At 38.6% G+C, this 27,898-nt stretch overlaps 1 protein-coding gene across 5 annotated transcripts in view; it reads right to left on the minus strand.

Annotated features, from left to right (window-relative positions):
• The window catches only part of LOC103716942 (lysine-ketoglutarate reductase/saccharopine dehydrogenase bifunctional enzyme), a 69,176-nt gene that overhangs the window by 36,812 nt on the left and 4,466 nt on the right, over window positions 1-27,898 (minus strand). For all 5 annotated transcript variants that reach the window (XM_008805152.5, XM_039116327.2, XM_088721574.1 and 2 more), the window contains 6 exons: window positions 20,689-20,771; window positions 18,147-18,263; window positions 16,416-16,491; window positions 11,755-11,926; window positions 10,383-10,479; window positions 10,086-10,249 (listed from right to left, as the gene is read on the minus strand). In XM_008805152.5, the coding sequence (XP_008803374.1) occupies window positions 10,086-10,249; window positions 10,383-10,479; window positions 11,755-11,926; window positions 16,416-16,491; window positions 18,147-18,263; window positions 20,689-20,771 (709 nt within the window). The remainder of the gene's footprint in view (window positions 1-10,085; window positions 10,250-10,382; window positions 10,480-11,754; window positions 11,927-16,415; window positions 16,492-18,146; window positions 18,264-20,688; window positions 20,772-27,898) is intronic.

Below are 27,898 nucleotides of genomic sequence, written 5' to 3' on the forward strand. Positions count from 1 at the left end.
GATGATTTTCAAAATCAGGAGGTTGTTTTACATAAACCTCCTCATTAATATACCCATTCAAAAAGGCACTTTTTACATCCATTTGAAATAGTTTGAAGTCTTTAGAGCATGCAAATGCTAGTAATAATCTAATTGCTTCAAGTCTAGCCACAGGAGCAAAGGTTTCATCAAAATCTATACCTTCTTCTTGATTATAGCCCTTTGCTACTAGTCTAGCCTTGTTTCTAACCATAACTCCATTTTTATCAAGTTTGTTTTTATATATCCATTTAGTTCCTATTATTGAGTATTCAGCGGGTCTTTCTACTAAATTTCATACCTTGTTTCTAGTAAATTGGTTTAGTTCCTCTTGCATAGCATTTATCCAATTTACATCATTTTCAGCTTCTCCAATATTTTTAGGTTCTAAGTGTGAAACAAAAGTTAGGTGATTATTTAAGTTCCTAAGAGAAGCTCTAGTTCTAATAAGTTGTGATGGATCATCTAATATTAATTCTTTAGGGTGACCGTATGCATACCTCCAAGCCTTTGTAAGTCCATGATCATCAATTACCTCTTGGCTTGTTGAGGTTTCTCCACTTTGCTTCGGTTCATCCTCTTGTAATGTCATATCATCTATCTTTTTCTCAAGTATTCCTGCATCATCATCAAGAGCTACTCTCTTGCTAGAAGAGACATCATTAGTATCATCAAAAACAACATGTATAGACTCTTCAATAACAAGGGTTCTTTTGTTGAAGACTCTATAAGCTTTACTTGATGTAGAATAGCCCAAAAAGATACCTTCATCAGATTTAGAATCAAATTTACCTAAGTTATCTTTGCCATTATTATGAATGAGACATCTACACCCAAAAACATGAATAGTTTACTTTGGGCTTTCTATCTCTCCAAAGTTCATAAGGTGTTTTCTTTATAATTGGTCTCAATAAAACTCTATTTAATATATGACATGATGTGTTAATGGCTTCTCTCCAAAAATACTTAGGAAGGTTACTTTCACACAACATGGTTCTAGCCATTTTCTCTAGGGTTCTATTCTTTCTTTCCACAACTCCATTTTGTTGTGGTGTCCTAGGTGCAGAGAAATTATGAGTTATTTCTTTTTTACTACAGAATTCATCAAATAGATGATTTTCAAATTCCGTTCCATGATCACTTCTAATAGCTATGACTGAAGCATTTCTTGCATTAGTTACTTCCTTATGAAATTTCTTAAATACAGAAAATGCTTCATCTTTATGAGCTAAAAACATGACCCAAGTATATCTAGAAAAATCATCTACAATAACAAGACCATATTTGTTTCCACCAAGACTTGTGGTTCTAGTTGGTCCAAATAGATCCATGTGTAGTAGTTCAAGAGGTCTAGAGGTAGAGACACAATTTATGGATTTAAAAGAGCTCCTAGATTGTTTGCCATATTGACATGCTTCACAAATTTTATTTTTCTCAAATTTTAGTTTTGGCAAATCTATTACAGAATCTCTTTTAACTAACTTAGATATTGTATCCATACTTGCATGACCTAATTTACGGTGCCATAACCAACTTGCATCATCAACCTTAGAATCACTAGCTACTAAGCAAGGACTGTTTTTAGTAAGGTCTTCAAGATCTACTACATAGACGTTACCACGTCTAATTCCTTTAAATACTAATCCATTGTCAATTGAGTTGGTTATGATTCATAAAGATGGCTTAAACAAAACATCAAAACCTCTATCACATAATTGACTAACGCTAAGTAGGTTATGCTTAAGACCATCTACAAATCGTACATTATCAACGAAGGTTGAAGAGGTGATTTGTACTTTACCTATACCAACGATGTGACCTTGGTTATTGTCTCCAAATGTCACAGCACCTCCCTTCTTAGGCTCTAAGATGAAGAATTGCTCCTTGTCACCCGTCATGTGTCTTGAGCAGCCACTATCCAAATACCAACAGTTTTTGTCGACTTTGGCTGCAAGACACTCCTACACAAGGAAATCATACAATTTTAGGTACCCAAGTTTTCTTGGGTCCTTCAAGGTTAGTAATGTTGGTTCCTTTTGGAACCCAAACCTTTTTAATTTTTCTTTTAGCTTCTGCTTTCCTATGGTCACACACATTAGCTTTATGTCCTACTTTTCCACAGCAAAAACAGGTTATATTCTTAGTTTTACCTTCTCCTGCTTTCACAAAGAAATTTTTAAGGAGCTTTTGCTTATTATTAGGTTTATACCCTAAACCAGCTCTATTAAACACAGCTCGTTGATTGTTAAGTATCATTTCCAATTTTTCAGAACTATATGTAAACTTTTCAACAATAGGTTTGTATTTTTCAAGCTCTTGTGTTAGCTTTTGTTTTTCTATTTTTAGTATGTTTAAGTCTTTTGTGAGATTATCTTTTAAAGTTTGTTTACCGTTTTTAAGTTCTGAAATTTTCTTGGTTAGTTTTTCGTTATCTTTAATTAAGGTATTAGTTTTTTGAATTAACATTTGGTTGCTTGTTTTAAGTTCTAAATTTTCTTTAATGATAAAATTCTTGTCCTTAATTAATTTATCATACTTATGGAAGTGAGATTGATTAGTTAGTTTTAGTTCTTTATTCTTAAGATTTATTGTCTTATATTCATCCATTAGTTCATTAAAAGCATCATACAATTCATCAAAGGTAAAATCTAAATGCGTTTCAGATGTTACCTCATTTTCATTTGCCATAAAACAGAAGTTGGCATTTTCCTCTTGTTCCTCATCCGATGATGATGATGATGAATCGGAGTCTGTCAGGGTGGTGACAAGAGCTTTCTTCTTCTTGTGCTTGATGCTCTTCTTCAGTAATGGACAGTCGATTCTGTAATGTCCCGGTTTCTTGCACTCATAGCAACCGATTCCCTCACTTTTCCTTTCCTTACCTTTGTCCTTGTTGTAGAAATTTGAGGGACCTCTCCTCTGATGAAAGGACTTCTTCCGGTTGATGAACTTTCTGAACTTTCGCACGAGAAGAGCCTCATCATCATCTCCCTCATTGTCTTCTTCTTCGCTACTGCTACTGCAAGATGGATCTTTGTTAGAAGAAGTAGATTTGAGGGCTATTACCTTTTTCTTATGAGAGGATTCTTCTTCGCTGTGTTGTTTCATTGTGAGCTCATGCGTCATCAGGAATCCAAGAAGCTCCTCGAGTGGCAGCTTGTTTAAGTCCTTGGCTTCTTGGATTGCCGTTACCTTGGCTTCCCATGACCTTGGCAAAGATCGAAGAATTTTTCTGACAAGGTCACTGTTAGCATAACTTTTGCCAAGGCATTTTAGACCATTGACAATATCAGTAAATCTAGTAAACATGCAAGTGATAGTTTCATTAGAATCCATTTTAAATAGTTCATACTTATGAACTAGTATGTTTATTTTGGATTCCTTGACTTGATTCGTGCCCTCGTGGGTCACTTCAAGTCTGTCCCATATCTCTTTTGCAGAACTGCAAGTAGAGACTCTATTGAATTCATTACGGTCTAAGGCACAATAAAGCACATTCATTGCTTTGGCATTTAGTTGTGCCTTCCTTCTATCATTGTCATCCCAATCTTTTTCAAGCTTGGGAATAGTAATGTTATCTACAAAAATAGAAGAAATGTATGGTCCATTAACTATGATACTCCAAATCTCATAGTCTTGGGCTTGGGTAAATATTTTTATCCTAGCCTTCCAATATGCGTAGTCGGTTCCATTGAAGAATGGAGGCCTGTTGGTGGATTGACCCTTAATAAGTGAAGATCCAAAAGGGATTGTCATTTTGATCTTTTACTCTTTTGATAGAAGAGCTCCTGCTCTGATACCACTTGTTGCCCAAGAAGACAACCCAAGAGGGGGGGTGAATTGGGTTTTAAGTAATAATTGCAAATTAAAACTTAATGAGTAACTAATTAATATTATTGCAGGCTGATTAATTAGATTACTAGTTGTAGTGAGTGGAGAGGATGGACCAATTACAAACACAAGAGGTTTTATAGTGGTTCGGAGCTAACCCTTGCTCCTACGTCCACTCCCCAAGCTTCACTTGGGAGTTCACTATAATCCCTAGGATTACAACTGGATGTTTTACAAGTTCACAACCCAACTTGTTGTTTTCACGAGATCACAACGAACTCGGTCGATTTTCACAGGCTCACCGACTAGAACCACCCAATTGTTTTTCCGGGATCACAATCGAACCCTTACACCGTTGGTTTTAACTTCGGCTTACCAACAAACCTCAACAACCTTGATTCAATCCCCTGATTGAATCAAGTAACAAGAAAACAGTTTGTAAAGAGTACAGGAAAAGCTTCTTAAAAAGCAAATATGAACAATATAAATAATGTAGAGTTAGAAGCCCTCAAACAGATTTTGGAAGAGGAAGAAGGGGCTTCTCGAACTCTGAGTCTCCTCTTTGAATGCACTGATGATCTGATGTCAGAGGAGAGCCTTGAATGCGAAGGAAACGTTTGTTGGATGGAGTTCAATGCGCTTTTTCCTTCTTTCTCTTGTATTTACTCTTGAGAGCCTTTGGTAGGTAAAAATCCCTTTTTGTTTGAATGGAATAGCTCTCTTGATGTCTACTACTGTTCACTCTGGCTATTTAAGCAGTCCACTTTGAAAACTAGCCGTTAGACAACTTTTTGTGGCCGTTCTGCACAATCTGCAACTTCTGACAGTGTATCCGTTGGGGTCGGAGTCGACTCGCTCGATCTGGAGTCGACTCGGCTTTGCTGGAGTCGACTCACACTTTACTGGAGACGACTCGCCCACTGTTAAGGATTTGAATTAAAGTGCTGTCCCGTTCTTGAGTCGACTCGGCCAACCCTGGAGTCGACTCGCCAATGTCTGGAGATGACTCGGCCCTCCGGAGACGACTCGTTCTTAGGGTTCCAGAGATCTATTTTTCTGTATTTCTTTCTCGAGTCGACTCGGATTATCTTGGAGTCGACTCGGCTCTCAGAGCCCGAAAACTGATCCTCTGTGTTTGGAGTTGAACTGCCTCGGAGTCGACTCGGATTTTGTTGGGGTCGACTCGGCTGATTTGGGAGTCGACTCGGGAGTACTTGGAGTCGGCTCGGCTCTCAGGATCCGAAAACTGTTTCTCTGTGTTTTGAGTTGAACTGCCTCGGAGTCGACTCGCACTTTGTTGGCGTCGACTCGGCTCTCAAAATCCGAAAACTGATCCTCTGTGTTTTGGCTTGAACTGCCTTCTAGTCTTGCTTTCCTCTGAGAGTCGACTCGTACTTAACTAGGAGTCAACTCGCCAAACTTCGGAGTCGACTCGTAACCTTCTGGAGTCGACTCGGTTGCAGGATCTAAAATACATTGTTCTTTCTTTCTTCTGTTACCCTTTGGAGTCGACTCAGAAACGTCGGGAGTCGACTCGGCAACCATCGGAGTCGACTCGAACCCTTCTGGAGTCGACTCGCTGACAGGGTCTGAAAATCAACTTTCTGTCTTTCTGTCAGTTCTCAGTCGGAGTCGACTCGTAGTGTACCGGAGTCGACTCGAGCATGTGCCAGAGCTTCTGAAACACTTGGAGTCGACTCGTAATCTTCCGGAGTCGACTCGAGCTTCAGACTTTGGTTCAAACTGAGTTCCATACTTAGCCAAAATGTATTGAACCAAAGCTAGAGATACTTAAACATAAATTCACAAATATCTGGCTGAAACACTAGGTTGAATTCATTAGTATAAGATATACTCAAATGCTTTGAGCTCATCAAAATCAAATAGGGTTATAATCAATCACTCCACAGCAATTTATAGGGCTCTAATGATGAGTAAAGAACATTAACAGCAGCAGACTTTTACTTCTTCATTTCTATATGTGCACAAGATCTGATCTAAACAGATAAAGAGCTAAAATAAAGAAAAGAAGGTTTTTTATTTTTTCTTTGTTTTTTGTGCTAGGACATGTAGATCTAAGTATTGACAGGCATCTAGAAGTGTTTTTAAAGAACACATAAAGATCAATTACAGATATGTTGAGACATCAGAGCAGATCAGTTCTATTGTAACAAATAAAAGCTGTCAGTAGACAATAGAATCCCAGGAGCTGGAGGAATAGATCGGTCTGCAGTGGATAGGGACCATTACACAATCAGGTCTGCTATTAGTTGTAGCAGACAGTGATTAAAGAGCAAAACAGAGTGGGTAAAAAAAGAAATAAGGGAAGAAAAGGAAGAGAAAGAAAAGGAGAAAGGATGCATACCAACCTTAATTCTGAAACAAATTATAGTACCCCTTCAACAGCATGCACCTTCCCATTTTCAGAAGATCTAATTAGTTCCATGCTAAGCAAATGGAACCCACTGGGACTTGCATGAAAAGGAAAGGAAATAAACTTTAAGCCAGCCAGACCATCCTGTTTTATCTCTTCAATACCTTCTGAAAATAGACATAATTGCTCTTATGGGGTTGATTACTTCAACAAAAAATGACATTCTTTGTTTCTGGATGCTATGCCTATTCAGGGCCCCAGATAGGTCCAGGCCACGGCCTTTCCTGCTCCTCATTATTACATTGCATCAGTTTTCCAATAAATGTAGATGCATATCAAGAACCCATTCTATGAAGACAGTACAGAAAAGTGTATTGGAGATGGGAGATGGCTTCATATATGATCTCCACTTTATGTTAGTTTGCTGGAACTGGAGTTGTGTGCTTCTCTTTTACAAAAAATTCCAAACGTATGTTTAGGGTGTTTTGCTTTATTGCCCTTTGTCTTATAATTGTCTTATTTATGGTGCAATTTCCTATAAAAACCTTCATTCCTCTTTGTTTTGATTTTATAAAGCTCACAAATTTAGAAGGTTTCTTTCTAGATCTGAGTTTAACAGTTCAATGAAATAGTAAATTTCCTGACTTCCAAGTTTCATGTCAAGCACTTGTCAAGGTTGTACTGTCCAGAAATCTAGCACTAGCAAAGAATTGACATCAAGTTTAGACCAAATTAGATTAAGCAAATCACTGGTAATGATCTTATAGGTAATGGTGGCTGGGTAATGGGAATGGAATGATACAGAGTCCTGTGAGATGATGCTAATGGATGCTGCATTTTCATATGATTAAATATTTGAAGCTTTTGACAGATGTAAAAAACTTATCTGTTAAAAAATCTCAAAATAATAAAAGATGTTCTCGTTTTTTTTTTATTTCTGGTAGTTTCAAAATCATTATACAAGCAAATATTAGAGAAATTCTCAGAGAATCATAGATGGATTGCTCATTCTTAAATAAAAAACTTTAAATTTGTTTGCTATGACTCTTTATATGAAGATAGAAGTTTTTCATTCTAAGGCAGTTCCGACCCAAGTAGGAATTATTATGGTTTTAAGTGGGCTAGAAGTCTCTGATGGAGAATCTTCACATGTAATAAAAAATTCTGCTACTAAATGTACTATATGTCCCTGCATCCTCCTTTGTCCCAAAATAGCATACATTAACAATCCTATTTCCTTCTTTCCCATGCTTAGACGACAGTGAACATGGTAGTCCATCTGTACCATCTACTATCACTAGGAAATCATCTTTCTACTTAGCTTTATCTAATTGATATGGAAAGAAGATGAGAATGTTTTTCGAGAAATCTAGTAGGATCTTGTGCTCTCTTGTCATGTTTCTTGTTGCTAAACCTACAGCATCTATGAGTGTAAACACGGCATTCAATATTTCAAGTAAGGTTCTAGACTTCTAGAGTTCTAGTGTTTTGTAATATATTGCACTTAATACCCCATGGGCCCAATATCATCTGGAACAGGAAGCCTCATGTGCTTTCCTCAAAATTTCCAACTTCCCTTGAGGGATGTCATAACGGTCGGTACCATACCGTACCATATCGGTATCGAACCAATACGTAGTCTCGTACTACACCGACACCCGATATGCCTTGCTATCTTGTATCGTACCATGTACCAACACTGTAGTAGGATGGTACTTGTATGGAATACAATACCAAGTCGGCAAACCATGGCCTCCATTTTCTTTCTTTTTTTTTCCACTTTTCGATAAAGACAAGCCCCATCTCTCTAGGTTCACCTCCAACCAAGGTCTGCTGAACCGACCTGTACCGGTCGGTTCAGCCCGTACCGGACCGGTACCGAGCCGCACCGGTCCGGTACAGGGGTATAAAACGGTTCCGACCCAATATGGGTCGGAACCGTTTGGTTGGAGCTCGGTTCGCACCGGTATGAGCTCGAACCGGTGCCGGTTCGCACCGGTTCGCTTCTGAAAAATAGTGCCAGCGCTGTGGCACTTTAAAAATGCCACAGCGCTGGCCAGAGGCTTTAGATATTCGAGAGTGCTTTAAATGTATGTAATTGATTGTATCTTAATTTGAAAATATTTTATGTTCTTCATTTCATTATTTGAATCATTTGGAAGTAATAAGTTGCATCATCTACTTTTAACCTTAAACCTAAACATAAAAACATCAAAAATATCCAAAAGTGAAAGAACTCCAAAAAAAAAAAAAAAAAAAAACGACGATGGGGTCGAAACCAGGCCGAATGTGCCCCATCGGTACGGTATCGGTTCGGCTCGGTTCGGCACCGGTACCGTACCGTTACCGGAGCCGACCGGTACGTCGGTACCATCGGTACCGCGAACCTTGCCTCCAACTAATGTTGCAATTAGCCAAATCATCTCAATAGTCCTCCCTACCTTAATACGCTAATTTTGATGTCCTGAAGCTTTCTCTAATGAACTTCCAAAATCATCATTCCAAGTTACAATTTCACCTCATCTTCCAATGTAACTATTCTGAAAATCATTTGGAAATCATCACTCCAAGATTAGCCGCACAGTGACCTCAAATATATTCATCCCTCTTCACTAGCTTTGATTTTAAATGCCCTATTCATTTGTCATTTTTCCTATGCATGTAGTTGAGCTGGTTAAATTACAATATAATTCCTTCAAGTCTCAATGGTACATGATGATTACATAATAATGATCCATTGGCAAATCTTAACTTCAAATTCCCATTTTCCCTATTTGAGATCCTCAACTCTAATGTTGACTTGTCAACAAAAAGGTGGTAGACAATAATGTGATTTGGCTGTCACTTATATATACGACTTGGACAGCCTAGATGTTAAACATTTCATAAAGGATCTAATAATTCCAAAGCAAGGTTTGTTGTACCAGTCGGTACCATACTGTATTAGATGTACCATACCGAACCGGTATGCAATCTCGTACTGTACCGACACTTGTTATGCCTCGCCATCTCATACCGTACCGCATAATAACACTGTAATAGGATGGTACCATAGTGGTTCAGTACCAAGATGACAAACCTTGTTCCAAAGTCAATGGCAAGCCATCCAAATCAAATATTCATAGCATGGGTTTTGATCTAAATTTGTAAAAATACCCTGAAATTGAAAATCAGATCTTTTGACAATTTCTAACCTTTGCATCAAGTGGGTGCAAAATGGATGGCATCAATTATGCTAATTTTCTAAAACACATGACAAAACATTGAAATCAAAAATCCACTTTGTTGATCTCATGATCTATGCATCTTAAAACATGTATGGATTGGAAATCATTAAACTTTAACTCATGGCAACGTATTGTATTATGTGACTAAAGCCATCCACATTTACACCCACTTAATGTGTAGGTTAGACGTTAGAGACCAAAAGGGCAAATGATTTTCTGGTTTTTAAGCATTTATAGTGTAGATCATGATCAAGAGTGTGGATCTCCAATTTGGAGAGCTACTTATTTATACTCAATTGTTGAATCTTTCAAACTCTTATTTCGTAGCATAAATGAAGTGTAGAGTTATATATATCATCCCCAGAGCTGCAAACTACTATATCTTGTCCTATATATTTCTTGAAACATTTTATCTCTTCATCTTTCTTCCATATTGACAAGTCAATATCTTCTACTTCCACAAGTTTTGATATGTACAAAGATACTACATGAAAAATATTCTCTGTCGCACAGAATCGTTGATATGAAAAATAAGTCAAATGGAAACATGAAAATTGAAAAATTTAACTAAAAAATCCCATTTAGTGCATGCACTAAAGAAAAATCAGGAGTCAGGACAGAGATCAGAAGCTTACGTTGAAGTTTTTCTCATTCGAGGAATATATTCGTACAAAGAAGTAAGTGCTCCAGCATGAGCTATGCACGCTTTTCTCAAGTGAGATGGCAGCTCCATTATGCTCCTAGCTGAAGCCAATCTACCAACGAATTGAGATAGAATATCTCCAAAATGTTGAGAAGCCTTCACCAAGATTTCAAAAGTAAAAACATCAAAATAACAATTATAAGCAAGTTAGTCTCACGATTTCCTAACAGTTTAGCATAGGATAAGCACAAGGGAACTTGCAATCTGGAGACAATAACAATTGCCTTACCTCCCTGGAAAACTCTGTTGGGAGGATGTCAACAGCTAAGCAAATTACACCATCACCCTCCATGTCAGCATGGTATGAATCAGTGAATGGGTCATACCTAACAACAAAAATTCACTTGCCAAACTAAATTTCTAAAAGAATGATGAAATTATCAGTAGCTTAAAGTTAACTAGCAAGTAATCTCATGAGCAAATTTTGGTAAATATATTTTCTTTAAACTATATGAGGTATCATTTATTTATCCTATCATCAAAACACTAAGTGATAGAAAAGTCTAGCACAACATACGGGTAGCTGCATGCAACCATTATAAGCTTGTTCACTAAGACTAATTAGAGAAGAGTACTTTTAGAGGTATCATTATTCATAGGTTGTATAAGAATGCTGCTTCCCAACACCAATAATTTCTCCTCTCAGCACACCAATCACCTTTGGCAGCCTTTGGCAGTTGGGAATTGGTGCGGTATATGGGGGTAACATGAGTGACAGGTGGGCCCCATGAACCAGCCCACAATCAAAATCTGCGAACTTATTGTGCATGATCCAGTCATCAACAGCATACTGTCAACAATAATTTAATCTACCATTAACTACATGATTGTAATTTTATAGGTGAAATAGCAAAATTATTAATGGAATCTAGCCAGGTTGCATTTGCCATTTATTAGGTGGGTCTAAACATGCTAGTTGCATGATCGAAATAAAGTTCATTCTGCATTCAATAATTTGATCGTTTGTCCAATGACATAATCTGGAGACTTTATTGTCTTTCAGGTAAACAGTCTTTTGCTAGATTCCTCAACAAAGGCTTTTGAGGTGGGGCAAAGTAAGACCAAGGTCGGAGGAACCGGTACCGGGCGCCGTACTGGTTCTCCGGCGGAATGAGTCGGTACAGGCCGTGCTAGGGCCGTACTGAGAGAGGAAGCTAGCGCCCCCCCCCCCCCGGCCTCCGCCGCCGCTTCTTCTCCCTCCCTCCCCCACTCGCTCTCTCTCTCTTCTCCTTCTCCGGCTTCGGCAATGAGCCATTTTCAATGGCGGAACCGTACCAGTAAGCCACCGGTACGGCTCGAAACAGGCAGAAACTGGCCGATTCGTCTTGGTCCCACATTCCTTGAGTAAGACACAACAGGCTTGGCAACTCTTCAGTACATACAAATCACTAATGATGAAACTAATTTTGTATGTTTGTATCTCCCATTAATAATAGAAACAAGTATAACATAAATAAGTAGGATATCAGCAAATATATATATATATATATATGAGAGAGAGAGAGAGAAGAAATAATATTAGTGGTACAAAAGAATAAGAATATTGGCATGGATTAAGATCCATTGTGATGTTAAAAAGAATAGAGATGAAAAGGGCCTACCTGAAGAAAGGCCTCTCTATAAATGTAGTTTGGTTAACAAATTCAATTGAACCACCAATATCACAAGTTATATCAGAAACTCCAACAAGTGGACATCCTTTCTTCGTCAGTTCTTGCAGCTGCTTAGTAGTCAGCAACCGAGGAAATCTTTTCTCCCAATACATACAATTCACTGACCAAAAACCAAGCTGATATGTATCACTATCAGTTGCAAAATATCAAAATATTTTACATAGAATATCTATAGAGAAAAGGGACAGTATACATGTCAAGACTTCAAGCAAGGATTGGGTGAAAAGCTACAATTACATCTTGATCACGAATAAAAAAGTGTCGTTCAATTTTTTTTGTATCTTACAGAACTTTTATTTGGGTAATTTTATTTGTTTTAGAGTCCTAGTTTAAATGAAATTTGTGTAAAATAGTCTTATATTAGGTATATGTTGTGTTGGACAAGTCATGAAATCATTAGGTTTTCTATATAGGCTTATGTGCTATTCCGAATTATTTTCAGAAAATATTTTAGGATTAGTTACTTGCCTATCAAGAGTCTTAGTTTATTTGAAAAGCAAGTCATGTAAAGTCTACGAAAGAGTCTATTGGGATTGAATTAAAAAAACATCATATGTGATTTTCTTTGAATAAATGAAAGAATTTCTTTAGATCAGGTTTGGCCCTTCTTATGATCTTATCTTTCTCTCTTTCTATCCCCCTTCTCTTCTCTATTCTTTACTCTTCTTCTCTTCTTATTACTTCACATTATTTCTTCCTACTTTCTATTATTCTCTCTTATTTTTTTCTGCTGTCCTTCTTCTTTACTGGACTATTGACACTACATATTGATTTTCTACCAGATATTAAACTAGATCTGTGTTGGAATTAGCTTTAACTATTGTAACCCCTTTCTGTCCTACATCAGTTTGGTATCAGAGCTAAAAGGTCTTGCTCTGTTCTTCTATTCTTTTTCTTGATCCCTTTCTGTTTTCTTCATTTATTTCCCCTTTCACCAATATTATCAAATGAGGGGTTGAGTTTCAGAATTGATGATCTTCATGAATATGTCAAATATGAGAAGAAGATCTTTAAAAAGATGGACCATAGGTTGACATTTATCAATAATGATGTGACACAGTCAATGACTACTACACTGTGCAATTGCAGCAGTTTTAGGCATTGAAAATCTCTCTAAGGTTGAAGTATAGATCAAGAGTCAGAAGAACGAAGGAGTTAAAGAAACACTTCATGAAGAGCTTACAATCAAAGCTTCTATGTGTGAAGAGTATATATTCAAAGTTCTATCATACAATGATTCTGCAATTGAGGATTGATTGACAATGCTACAGATGATGACCTATCAAGTAAGACTGATTGAAGGTAGAAGATCGCAGTGATAAAGATTTGTAATGAAGAGCAATCATGGCAAGATCAAGTTACAACCCTAAAGGCACCTACAGAGATCAAGCAATATGAAGATCCATTCTTGACTGATTTGTCAGATTCAATGAAGATCGCCTTCAGAAGTATGAGCCAGAGCTTGTCGATTGTCAAGCAATGGATGTCAGACCAACCAATCAATGGTGTGATTGCAAGAAAATTTAAACAGGCTTTCTTCATCAGATCCTGGAGATTCACTAATGAATCAAGCTTATAAGTGACATCATGAAGATCTCAAAGTCGAGATCGTCATAGTGGAAGCAATTAATGGCATATAAAAATATGCAGTTCATTTTTTATTTTCGGAAATTTTATTCTGTTTTGAAATTGGTTTTTAGAGTCCTATTCTAAGTGAAATTTGCATACAAGAGTCTTACACGAGGGATGTGTTGGGTTGGAAAAAATTATCAAATCATTAGAATTTGATTTTTGTTTATTATAGGTGTCTTTACATAGGGTTATGCGCTATTCCGAATTTCTTTGATGAAATATTTCGGGGATTAGTTACTTGCTTACAGTCCTTTGCTTGGAAAGCAAGTCACATGAATTCCATAAAAAGGTCTACTAGCATTGAATGAAAAGGCACCGTGCATGATTTCTTTTGAATGAATGAAAGGATTTCTTTAGACCCAGTTTAGCCATTTCTTATCTTTCTCTCTTTCTATCCTTGTTCTCTTCTATATTTCTTCTTCTTCTTCTCTTATTACTTCACTTTATTTCTTTCCTACCTTCTACTATTCTCTCTTACTTCTGTTGCTTTTCTACTTTACTAAATTGTTGGCACTTTTTACATTGATTTTCTACAAGATATTAAATAAGATCTATGTTGGAATTAGCTTTTAAACTGTTTTAACCCCTTGTTGTCCTACATCACATCTAGGAAAATTAGATCACTTAAAGAAGTCAAAATATCTTTCTTCAAGTCAACTTGCCTAGCCAGCCTTCCAAGTTGATCGCAGTCGTTTAATCTAGTTAGGCAGTTCACATGCAGCAAATAGATTAAAGTTCCTAGATATGTCATACAATATGTAAGATATGCACTATACCAGCAAGTTATTGGCATGGTACAAGGGTGCAGACCTCTTTACCGCCCATGAATTTCTGTATCAAAATGATACACAATAAATCTGACTGATAGGTAGCAGTACAAGCTTGTATCTCTTTATTGATTCTACACTCATTCCCACCATCCTTAGCAGCATTGTTTTAAATTGAGACGGTAAGGAAATCTTCCTGATTACTTGTCTTTTCCTTTTCTTTAGAGGATTTGAAATCCCAAATTACAGAGTATGGACTAGACATGGTTATGACAAGTTCTACCACAACAAGCTAAAAGTCAGAAACAATGCTGGATTATACTACCAACATATGAGCATCCAAGAGCAGTTGCACAACACCTTCAATATGGTAATTATGTGTAGGCATATTCTCATGTTCCTGCACACATTTCATCATAAGTTTTGAGCTTATTTTTATTGTCAGAGGTCAAAAGGAGTGGTTTGGTGTCAGCTTGTATGACAAGTTATTACAAACTATGTATTGCATATACTAAACAACAATCAGCACATATATCTACACATGATTCACCATTCGGTTCAGTAGATCAGTTGAATATAAAAGGCAAGTGGCACCTTGCATTTTCCATCAATTAGTGCAAAACTTTAGGCTCATTTCACATTTGTGAGCCAAGTGGCACCTTGCATTTTTCCATCAATTAGTGCAGAAGAGGTCTGATAGTTTCTCAAAATGCTTCTCAAGCCCCAGGGGCCCCGACTTTAACACAAATTTCAAGGCACGTGGGCTTTTGTCCAACATTAGTATATTTCTTCATTCAAATAGAAAGTGAATAGCTCAATCAAGTAGCAGATGGACTTAGTCGTACTACCAAACTTAGTGATCAGCCTTCTTTTCAGTTTGTCAAAACCAGTTAGTGGTAATGTGGTATAGTAGTAATCATGATTCAACAGCATCTGGAAGCAACGCAAGGAAGGTCAACATGAAAAGGCATGTCTAGTAGACATGCTACTTGAAGATCCGTACAGAAGGAGACTTAGTATGGGCATATATAAAGAAAGAACATCTTTCTTGAGAAACCTATGATAACAAGAAGGTTGGACCATCCTGGATCTTTGGAAGATCAACAGCAGACAAAGTTAAACCTCCTTTAGCTTACATATAATTCCTAGTTTTAATGTTCAAGATTTGTTAACTTAAAATGACGTGAACTTCTAGACTATCTCTCTTCCACCATAAAGCAATGCGATGAATGTTTTTCTTTTACTACACATAATGTTATTTTTTGGTCATGGACCCTTAGTCTGAATCCTGGTAAAATAAAATTTATATATTTAACAAATTTATGTTTACTATATATTGATGCTTAGTTGCCAGAGCTAAGAGCAAGTTTGGGAGCAAATGCAGGGGCAGGTGAAGTACATATTTCAAAAACACTTGATTCAAGTGCATGCTTAGGAAGCCGGTGCAGGTTCAAGCTTCCAGGGAGCTTCCGAAGTGGGTATATTACCCTATTTAGGAACTGTTTGGGAAATATAACAGAATTGGACTGGAATTCCTGCTGGATTCTGGGATTAGGCAGCCCATTTAGGTAGGGCCCATATCCACCCATCACTCCCCAGCCCAAATCCTGTGGAAGGGAGAAAAACCCTCCATGGCTCTTTTGTTTCTTCCTGCAGCCCAACAGGCCCATGGACTGGGATTTAGGCTAAGACTTGGGCATGCCTTTGAAAGACTGCGAGCTAGGTAGGCCAATAGGCTCGATTCCTGCAGAATATTCCTGCAGAAAAACCCAAACACACCTTTAGAAGTTTCCTGCTACTTAGTATTGATGTCAAGAGCTTGTTGTGGTTGAGCATGTCCCCCTTGAGTTGAGGAGCCCACCATCCCCTTCCCCTCCACATAAAAAAGGTTCCTCCTTATGTTTCTTTCATCTTTGTTATGCTGTGAAATCAACTTCAAAAATATAGAAAAGAAAATTCTTGATATTTTGTATGTCATATGTTTCATTCCTTTATGCATACATGCTAAATATTTAAAAAATCCAGGCATACATTTATTAGGGGATATAAAAAATAGACTTGTAAAAAGAACAAAAGGTCAGCACCTAAAAGCAGTCACTATGTATTTTGCATGATTTAACTATGAATAAGAAGGGCCGCATTTTAGTTCAAGTGTCAGAAGAAAGAAATACAAGTGATGGAAACTCATACCGATGACAGATGCATATGGAGCGATTCTTTCATGAAAAACAGGATAATAGTGTTCTGGATGGGCATAATAATCAGCCTGCAAGGAATGACATTTAAAAAATAAAATATTATGTATACTTAGTCTTTAAGGAGAATTAAATTATTTTTACAAAGTCAAGTACATAATATTCCAATTTAAAAGCTCACCAAATGTAACAAATGAATGACAAACTTTCCCATTAATGCATTAATGTTTTGATTGGATAGCTCAAAAATTGCATAGTATATACCATAGAAGAGCAGTCCAAGATTGGAAACACTATCAAGATGGAAATAGAGCAAAGTTTTAAAATCTGATGCTGGTGTGTGTACTAGTCACCTGCCAGCATGGTATACACCATGCCATGCAGGCACCATGGCAAGTTGTGCTGAAAAAGAAATATAAAAGAATCTAAAAAATATTTATCATTAAATATTAAAAGAGGGTTAAATAGTTGCCATGCCAACCTATACGAAGTGCTGGTACTAGCAGCATAGTACATGACTGGCATCTGAATTCTTTCAATTAACAAAGAAAGTGCAAAGATGGAATGCTTTCAGTAAGACAAATTGAACATATAAGGGTAAAAGAACTAGAATCTCTTGACTAGTAAAGAGATAAAAAACAAAACATACACAATTTGAGAGAAAAGCAATTGATTGATGGTCAAGCTGTTGGATAAGGTAAGGCTAATTTGTCACTTGAAGATGTTTTAGTTTTACAAATTTAGCTTTTTAAAGTGTTAATTTCCAAAATTCTGTGTAGAAGTAATATTGTAAGTCACTGTAGAGTCCAGATAGGTTCATCTATAATTCAGTAAAAAAGTCTGCTCTGTTGGTGCAAAAGTTCTTAAACTTCCTGCTTGTGGTCTCAGCCAATGAGGGTCCTCATTTTGTCAAGTATTTCCAAAACTCCTTTCTTCTACTTTATTACAATGGATTCCAGCATCACTTCAAGAATTTAACTAGACTTTGTTTGAGAAATTTTTCTAAGATCACAGTCCATTACTAGAACAAAAAGACCTTGATGATATGAATAGATTTTAGATGCGAATCAAGTTAGAAATCTAATGTTATTTGCATTTTCTTTTTTGCATTTAATTACTGCCATAGTTTTAAATGGTTATACTTTGAGATACAAGAGGCTTTTTCAGATATGGAATATATATATATATATATATATATATATATATATATATATATATATATATTATTGGATTTAGACCAATTTATCATGAGTTGTAAGTGTTTTGAAGGGTGTCATGACTCATGAGTATTTCTTGTTGTTTTCTTTGTACATGTAGTCAATAGTTTAGGTTAAATCTAGTTTGGCTTAATAAAGCTGTAGAATTTGGATTCCATTGACATAACAAGATGCCTATAAAGTTGTCTTGATATTTTTCTTTATTTTCTATGTATCTAATGCCCCATTTGATGAGGTAGAGAAGTTAAGGAAGTAACACCTAAAATCTTCCATAGATTTTCACAATGACAGAATTCAATGAAAGACCAAACTGCTAGTCATTGTTTAAGGAAACGATCTGGAGGTCAGAAAGGTGGACATAGTAGCATACTTTAGATATTATGAATTCCACATTATATTTCATTATGTAACAAGAAGGATTGTGATGCTCATAAGAAAAGTGATGAGACAATGTACGTAATGCTACATTTAAAAAAGAAAACAGAGAAAAATATGAAAAGATGAAATACTTTATCAAAACTTTTAGTAGAATCCCGGGGTGCAACCATGTCTTGACAAGTCACAACACATCCATATACTTGAGAGACTCTCCTCATTGGTTGAGAATGTTGAGCTAAATCTCCAGCCTACAATCAAAAAGTGAACAATTAAATAACTTCCAGAATGAAAACAGCAAATTACCCAAATCAAGCATGAGAAAATCAATATGCTGAAATTAACAACCAGAAGACCTCAACCGAGATAATCCGCACTAGCATACATGACAAGTTGAGAAAATATATACTATTTATTACATGCCTTGTCCCATTATGAGAAGCTGGGTATAATTGATGCAGGAGAAGATACATTGATTTAGCTTGTACGTTTGAACATTTCTCAGAGTTAATTAAAAATCATTAGATCTAGAGATATACTTAGAGTTTGCACAGGCTTGCTTTAAGGAGATTCCTCTGAGGCATGCATATCAAATTAAAAGGTATATATTCAGATCCATTATAGTTAAGCATTGTAATCCTCAAATTTGTTCTGGAAGATTAAAGTTTCTCTCTATGGTTTAGCTTGGTTTTAGTGAAACATATGCATGTGATTATGCATCAAAATAAATTAAGATATAGAATAATGAATGAGTTATGTTAGAACTTGTAACATAAGCATATGAACATGTACATCTTATGCATGTACATGTTGTTCATGTTGTGCTTTATTTACTTTTTGTGATATTCACCATACAGGTTCATATCATGTGTGTGTGTCAAGTAATTGCAGACATATAAATACATATGGTACATTGCATTAGACTCATTAGAGTCTATACTTGCTTCTTAAATTACAATAATACAAAAACCTAGTTATAATATAGGGGTTTGCAGGAGTGCTCAGGCATGACAAAGAAGGGATAGGTAAAGTTTCTTGACAAGCCAGTTGTTGTTTCAGAAGTTTAGACTAGCCCATGGTATGCTGAACCGGCCAGTCGGTTCAGCCCGTACTAGACCGTTTCGGTTCCACAGTGAAAAACGGTATAGAACCCGTACTGAGAGAACCCAGCCGGAGCTGGGAAAGAAGAAGAGAAGGAGAGAGTGAGTGGGGGAGGGAGGGACAAGGAGAGGCCTCTGCCGCCCCCTACTTGCTCTCTCTTTCACCTCATCTTCTCTGGCTCCGGCTGGGGCTCTCGATACAAGCCTGGTACCAAAACAGTATCGAGAACGATGAACCGGTCCGGTAGGCCACCAGTACGTCTACCGGTACCGGTTCGGAATACCTTGGACTAGCCCATTTTGGATGCTTTAGATCAAGATCCGCAGTACCGAAACGGGCACCCGTGCCGGTAAGCCAATGATATGGTACAGTACAATATCATGTTGTGTTGTTCCGGTGTGAACCAACAAAGAAAAACCGGCAAAGAAGGGGGAAAGAAAGGAGAGAGGCAGAAAGAGAGAAAGAGGGAGGGAGAGGGAGGGGGAAGAAGTGAAGGAGAGAGTGGAAGAGGGTGGCAGAGAGAGAGAGAAAGAGAGGAAGAGAGAAAGAGAGGAAGAGAGAGGGAGAGGGAGGAAGGGAGGAAGAGAGAGGGAGACGACGGTTGAGAGCAAGAGCGGTGGAGGGAGGGCCAGAGAGAAGGCTTTTGAAGAAAGAGGGCTCTGCCCCTGTTCCGGAACTACGGAGGAGAAAGAGAGAGAGTTTCAAAAGCCCTTTATTCGGCCCTCCGCCTCTTTTGCTCTCTGCTGTCATCTCCCTCTTTCCCTCTCTTGGTCCCTCTCTCTCCATCCCTCTCTTTCTCTTTTCCTCTCTTTTCTTCTTCCTCTCCTCCTCCTTCGCCAGTTTGTCGATGTAAAGGCTGGAGCCATCCTGGTCTGCCTTCGGTACAGCTCGGTACGTCCCAAACCGGACAGTTCGGAATGGTAGCACCGACCTTGCTTCAGATGTTTATCCTGAGATGAGTTTGAAATTTGTTTTCTCATCATTAACCTAGCTCTAGTTCAAGCAATATGAAGCCTCTCTATCATAACCAGTAAATAATTTCAAAACTCAATCTTCAGCATCTCTTAGAATTTGCAATGTATAAACTAGTTCTTACAATACTATTGTTAATTTGTTATGGTTCACAAAATTGCCACCTGCCTTCACTCTATACGGTTTCTTGAGAAAACTACGGTAGCATATTGTTTTTTCTACATCTTCCTTTATTTACAGATGAAGAATAAAATATATAGATATCGTAGACCACATTGAACTATGAAATATTGGATGATAAGCCTAATCCTTGTTTACATTACATGGTTTACACAAATTATTGTTATAATTCATGCAAATGCTCATGTTGTGCACTGCCTAATGCTTCATGCTTGTGAATCATTTGATCCTTCCTCCATCAATCTGCTTGAATGAGAGGTTTCAAGGACATCCAAAATTTTCTTCACTAGAAAACAAAGAAAATGAGTAGTGAAGGTCCTCTAGTATCTAGTATCTAAGACATGATTCTCTTCAAACATTTACCATGCTACAAGGAAAATGTTCAAGAATGTGAGAACTTATAAAGAGAGGAGAAATGGATACCGGTCTAAAAAGTTCTGGAAGTCTGTGAGCATCCACGAAGGTATGAGGTAAGAGCTTAAATATCTCTTGTGCACCCTGAGAAACTACAGAAGCAGAAGGTTACATGATATGAATCTAACTTGAAATAAAAATGCAAGCAATAAACTCCCGTGGATCATTTTCCGCTTAAAAAAGACTGTTTAACATGTAAGCACAACTAGATGTTTAATTCATTTTTCAGATATTTATACTACAGAGATACAATTGAACTATGTTAACTCATTTATATCAACCATTGACATCAAGCATGAAACTCAGAAATGATAAAGCAAGTTTTATCTCCAAATTCTATTACTGAAACTAGAAAGCAGCATTAGTTGCACAGTTCTAGTCAGCTGGGTTTTCAGAAAGGACCTTGGATCTCTCTGTCGAAGTCTTACTCAGATCCTTCCTCACTAATTTTATGCAATTTAATCACTGAATTGCATGTCTCTGATATTTTATTTATGATCATCAGATTTTATGTAAAGCTATCTTTAAATATGACAAGTACGTTCAGAATTCAAAAAAAAAAAAAACAAGGAAAAGAAAAGACAAGAAAAATGAAATTATCATCTTTAAGTCAGCACTAAAGAAGCATAAGAATCTATCCTTCTATAAGAATAGAAGGTGTTTCTTGCAGTCTATCCATTTTAGGTCTCCCTCTCTTTTTTATCAAGGACTCATATTCGCATCTTTACTGAAAATCTACATACAGTTCTCAAGTACTATGATCCACCACTAAAACACAAAAGATAAGGAAGAGAAGGGTTAGGTAGGCACTTAAGTAGGTCATTTTTCAAGTGAAGGTGGAGAAAGAATCAAAATGATAAACGAGAAAAAATGACTGACCTATAACCTAATTAACCTGACAAAGCATATTATTGCTGAAACCAGCACAACTGTATTTAATTTTATTTCTCATCTTCTTCTTCTTCTTTATTTTTCTTCTCACAGTCTTTTTGCATCATCTTCCCCTAAATATCTCTTGGTTCCACCTTTTACACCATCCTACTTAAAACGTTAGCATTACTCAATGTCTCTTCAACCATTTTTGAGAAAATCCAGATTTCCCTTGTTTTCTAATTTTCAATGTTATCTTTCCTGGTTTGGCCATATATCTATATTAAGATCCTCATCAAATTATGCTCATTTTATGAACCATGTATTTTTACATTATCAAGCTACTTATTCATATAAATTAATCTAAGTTTTTAAAAATTAAGATCTTAGTCATCTCAGTGGGTGGCTGATACCAAGATGAACCAAGATCTCGGTTTATCTCAGTCTATGTTCGGAAGCAAAGAAGAAGAAGAGGAGGAGGAGGAGGAGGGAGAGAGCTAAGATATTCTGAGATACAGAGAGATATCAGCCAGGGTTTATCAAAATCAAGATACTAGAATACCTGCAGTTTAGTCATGTCAAAATTAATTACCTTTTACCATGTTAAGGCATTAATTTGAGTATGTAATACTTAAAAATTTAAAATATTTATTGAATGTCATGAAACAAAGATTAGAATGTCTCAGCTGATAGATGATATTGTATAGCCAAAAACTCAGAATACATTATCTTACATCAACTGAGACTTTGTATATATCTTGTCGGTGGATGCACGGTACTGATATAAACTGCAATCTCAACAAAGATGAAAACCAAATGAACCTATGCAACTGCCCTTCATTTTATTGGTATATACTCACAGGACAGAATATCAAGCACATCTCTACTTCACCCACATTGTCAGTATGCAGTAAAAAAAATCTTGTTCCATTAATATATGAATTATGAAATATAGGCAATATACCATAAACATTCACAAAGGAATATATATTGACCATCAATTTGTCTAAGCCTTGTGTAATTTATGTATTTATGGGGGAAAAGAAAAAGATAAGATTGTTCCATAACTATCAAATTACTCTAGCTTTAATATCTAGGGGTGGGTGGCAATTTATGACCCGACCTATCAACCTGACCTGTGAACGACCCGTTTTAAGAATGTTTGGCTTTGATATAAATGGGTTTGGGTTGTAAATGGATCAACCTGTCTAAACCTGTTTATTAAATGAGTTGAGTTTGGGTTTAAACCTTTAACCCGTTTAACCCATTTTGACCCATTTAATAATTAGGTTGGGTCCTAATCCGACCCGTTTAACATGTTTAACCTGTTTAAGACCTGCTTAACCTATTTTTGACCTGTTTAATCCGACGCGCTTAACATGTTTAACATGTTTAAATCCATTTAACCTGTTAAAAATCCGTCTAACCCGTTTAACCTGACTTGATCTATTTAATAAATGAGTTATATGGGTTGGGTCAGGTTAGCTGTTTAATAAACAGGTCGGATTTAGATTTGAAATTTTGACCTATTTAACAAATAGGTCCAGTTTGGATTGATGAATTTTTGACCCGACTCGCATCTGGCCCGACCCGTATCTAACCCGGCCCGACCCGAGCCGATGGGCACCCCTATTAATATCCAAAGTCTGAGTAGAAGACATGTGCCGAAAGTGTGACAAACTATTAAAAAATTTGATGAGAAGTGTATAATGAGATTCTTGATATCGAGCAATACATGCGACAAAGAAATTGTTATGATGCCAAATTTCTTGCATATTTATGAGGCGTGCAGTGATCTAAGTAGGATGTTTGTTTCTAAATACACTGACAATATAAAATAACCATTTAAAAATAGTTAGTTTCCTTCCATCAGCTATTCTTTAGCAGGAAGACCCACAGGTTTAATTTACAATTATATTCTACTGTTATTAATTTATATCAAGGTCCGTCGAACCAGTACCGAGATCCGTACCATTTAGCGGCCGGTACAGTTTGGTACCGAACCGGTACCGATATGGGTAGGGCATGCTGTTTTCGTACCGGCACGCCTATTTTTTTTAGTTTTCAAGAATAAATAGTTGGTAATCACTTTTTTTGAACAATAATTTTAAGTCTAATTTGATTTTTTTTGGGTGTTTTCTTATTTTTTTGATATTTTTTGATGTTTCTATGATTCTGATTTAACCTAAATGATGCATTTTATTATTTTAAAATGATACAAATCATAAAATAATTAATAAGATGTTGCATGCTACAAGGAACAACATAAAATATCCTCAAATCAAGTAGTGGCGTAAAAATTATAAAATAATACAATCAATTATATACATTTAAAATACAACATACATACCGATATCTAAAATCGGATCAAGCAGTGATGGCTCTCATAGATATCCAGATCATCAGCATGATCAGAAGGCACATCAACCCACCCCACTAACCAAGCGGCACTGTAGTCTTGTACGTTCATCCCATAAGGAACGCGCGCTGGGTTATAAGCAAGAAATGCTGAACCAGCCTATACCAGCTGGTTCAGCCCGTACGGAACTGGTTTGGTCTCTGACCAAATCGATTCGAGCATAGAAAACAAGTTTCGGCCCCGTAGAGGCCGAAACCGACCAATACAAGAGCGAACCGGACGGAACCGGTTCGGTTTCGTCCGATTCGGCCAGAACTAAGTGCGAACCGGCACCGAGTCCGATTCGATCTGCCACAGCGCACCACGCACGCAGCACGCGCTGTGGCATTTTGTTGAAGGGGGCTTTCGGCCCTAAGCCCCACGCCAAGCCTTCCCTTCGTTGCTCCTTAAGCACGCCAAGATGAGCTGCTACCTTGGGCCGAAGAGGAGGCAACGTCGGGTGGTAAATGCACTTCAACGGCTATGAAATTCAAGGCCAAGGACGGGACTACTGGCTGCAGCTTGTCCCGGACTTTGGCCTTGATGGAAACACTCGTTTGCAAGTGGACAATGAAAGGAAAATGGTTGAATGATTCTATTCCAAAAAGATTACAAAAGAAAGACAAAATCTCGCGAGGATTGTGGTGGATCCTTGCTAGCCCAATCCCTAGAACATGCTCTAGGGCCGATTACAAAAGCCAAACTTCCCAAGCTTTTGGCAGCCGAACACTATGCTGAATACTCTCTAAAAGTCCCCTAATCTTCCTCTCGACATTCTTTATATACCCCCCTTACAACCCTAAGAAGGGCCAATTACATAGTTGCCCTTGGAGTGCGTTAGGCGGATGAATCAAGTGGCTGAGGTGTCGGCATGGCTGCTCTCCAAGTCATGAGCCCTGGCCAAGTGAGGTTCGGTCAAGGCTGTTGAAGGTTCCACGCGGTCTGCATAGGACGCGCGTCCCAGATGCACAGGATGCGTGTCCCAATTGATCGGATCGCGCGACCCGAGAGCTCCAGTTCGGATCAAGCCGACTTCGGACCCCGCCAAAGGTCGAGCCGACCTCGGCCAGAGACCAGGCCGACCTCGGACCCCATCGAAGGCTGAGCCGACATCAGCCAGAGGCCAGGCCGAGTGCCCATTGGGTTGACGGGGCGAGGTCTGGCGCGCAGGCGGATCCCACGTGATGCCGATGTCGTGGATGAACTTCGTTGCTTCTCCCTTCGGCCGATTTCCATCCACGTTAGTTGTGCCCCAACCTCGTCCATAACCATTAGCTACTCCCTTGTCCTGCCACTCCGGCAGTGTGGCTTACGGGGGTCCTCCACCGAAGGTCGAGCCGACCTCGGACCCCGCCGAAGGCCGAGCCGACCTCGGCCAGAGGCCAGGCCGAGTGCCCTTTGGGTTGACAGGGCGAGGTCTGGCGCGCGAGCAGATCCCACGTGATGCCGATGTCATGGATGAACTTCGTTGCTCCTCCTCTCGGCTGGTCTCCATCCACATTAGTTGTGCCCCAACCTCGTCCATAACCATCAGTTGCTCCCTTGTCCTGTCGCCCCGGCGGTGTGGCTTACGGGGGTCCTTAACACTCCCCCTCTCTTGAAGAATGTCCTTGTCCTCAAGGACAAATTTTGGATACCGCCGGGTCATCTCATCATAATCCTCCCACGTCGCTTCTTCCCTTGGCACTCTATCCCAATGTATCAACAATTACCAATTTTTTCTCCTTTCTTTACCTTTCCTCCAAATGCGATATCTAATGGCTTCCTTGGGTTGAAGTAGCAACATCCCTTCTACGTCAAAAGATGGTAGCTATTGTCCGACCAAAGAAGAGTCTCCCACCGACTGTTTCAACCAAGACACATGGAACACTAGATGCAATAGTGATGTAGAAGGTAAGTCCAACCGGTAAGCTACCTCCCCAATCTCTCCCAACACTCTATAGGGTCCATAAAACTTTTGTAACAGCTTATGGCTGAACCTCTTGGACAATGATTTCTGTTGATATGGTTGTAGCTTCAAATACACAAGGTCTCCCAGTTTGAAAGACACCTCCCTCCTACCACAGTCATAGTACTTCTTCATCCTCTCTTGTGCCTTTGTGAGTTCCCTTTTGACATTGGCCAACACCTCATCCCTTGCAATCAGTTCTTGTTCCACTTCCTCATCCTTGGCCATGCCCTTCACACAGCGATGCAACCCCGAAGGTGGCCTACAATAAACTAGTTCAAACGGGCTCATTTTGATAGATGCATGGAAGGTCGTGTTGTACCAATATTCAGCCCATACAAGAAACTCTTCCCACTTCTTTTGCTGATCATGGCAAAAGCATCTCAAGTACAGCTCAAGGGTCCTGTTGACCACCTCTGTTTGCCCGTCCGTTTATGGGTGATAAGAGGAACTAGCCTTTAATGTGTTGCCTTGCAAGGTGAATAACTCCTTCCAGAAGGTGTTCATGAACACTCTATCCCTATTAGTGATAATACTTCTTGGTACCCCATGCAACTTCACCACTGTCTCTACAAAAGCTTTGGCCACTGACTTGGTCGTGTATGGGGTGTTTGAGGGGGATGAATTGTGCATATTTGCTAAGTCGGTCCACCACTACTAGTATGACCTCATAACCATCGCTCATAGGCAACCCCTCAACAAAATCCATAGTGATGTCTTCCCAAATGAGGTTCGGTATGGGTAGTGGCTGCAATAACCCCATGGGAGCCCTCGGATCATACTTGATTTTTTGACAAGTCCCACAGCCGGCCACCCATGCTTTCTCCTCGGCTTTAAGCCCTTCCCAGTGAAAAAATTGCTTCACCCTCACGTACCTGCGAAGCCATCCCGAGTGCCCACCTTCCTTACTATTGTGGAAATGATCAAGAATATCTTTCCTTAGGTTTCGCACATCCGGCACATACACCCGATTCTTGTACAAAATCAGTCCTTCTCTCAATCTGAAATTGGCCACACCTTCCGCCAAAGCTTCTATCTTCTCACTGATTTCTCGGGCTCTAGCATCAAGTTTAATGGCCTCCTTGATTCGGTCCCACACTTGCCACTCCATGCCACTCAATGCCATAGAAATCTGCTGCCCTTCTTCTCCTTCGGCCATACAAAGAATGGGGCTCCCTTCTTTCCTTGATAGCACATCCACCACCTTGTTTTTCTTGCTCGGTTGGTACACTATATCATACTCGAAGCCAAGCAATTTCACCAAAAATTTCTGCTGTTCCGGGGTAACAATTTTCTGCTGCAATAGGTGTCTTATAGCTTGTTGGTCGGTGATAATTGTGAACTTCCTCCCAAGTAAATATGGCCTCCAAACTTTCACTACATGTACCACTACTAGAAGCTCTCTTGCATAAGTCCCCCATGCCTTCTTCATGGGACCGAGGGCCTTAGAAACATAGGCCAACGGCCTCTTTTGCTGCACCAACATTGCCCCTATGCCTTCTCCACTATCATCTGTGTAAACTTCAAAGGGTTTGCTGAAATCCAGCAAGGCTAGAACCGGTGTCCGTGTCATGGCCCTCTTCAAGTTTTCAAAGGCCTCCCTCGACTCCGTGGACCACTCAAATTCACCTTTCTTCAGCATGGATGTCAAAGGCTTAGCAATCAGCCCATAATCTTATACAAACCATCAGTAGTATCCAGTTAAACCCAAGAACCCTCTCAAAGCTGAAATTTTTTTTGGTAGAGGCCAATCAACCATTGCTTCAATCTTCCGCGGATCAACTCTTACTCCTTCCCCCGAAATGATGTGGCCAAGATACTCTAACTCCGATTGGGCAAATGCACATTTGGAGGGCTTAATGTAAAAATGCTGTTACTCCAATATGCGCATCACAACTTCCAAATGTCTCATGTGTTCTTGTATGGACCGGGAATAGACTAGAATGTCATCGAAGAACACCAAAACAAACTTCCTTAGATAGGGCCGGAAGACTTCATTCATT

The sequence above is a fragment of the Phoenix dactylifera genome, chromosome 5 (genome assembly GCF_051530095.1).
Source record: "Phoenix dactylifera cultivar Ajwa chromosome 5, Ajwa_hap1_PhDact_Kaust_v1.1, whole genome shotgun sequence".
In the NCBI taxonomy this organism is placed as follows: Eukaryota; Viridiplantae; Streptophyta; class Magnoliopsida; order Arecales; family Arecaceae; genus Phoenix; species Phoenix dactylifera.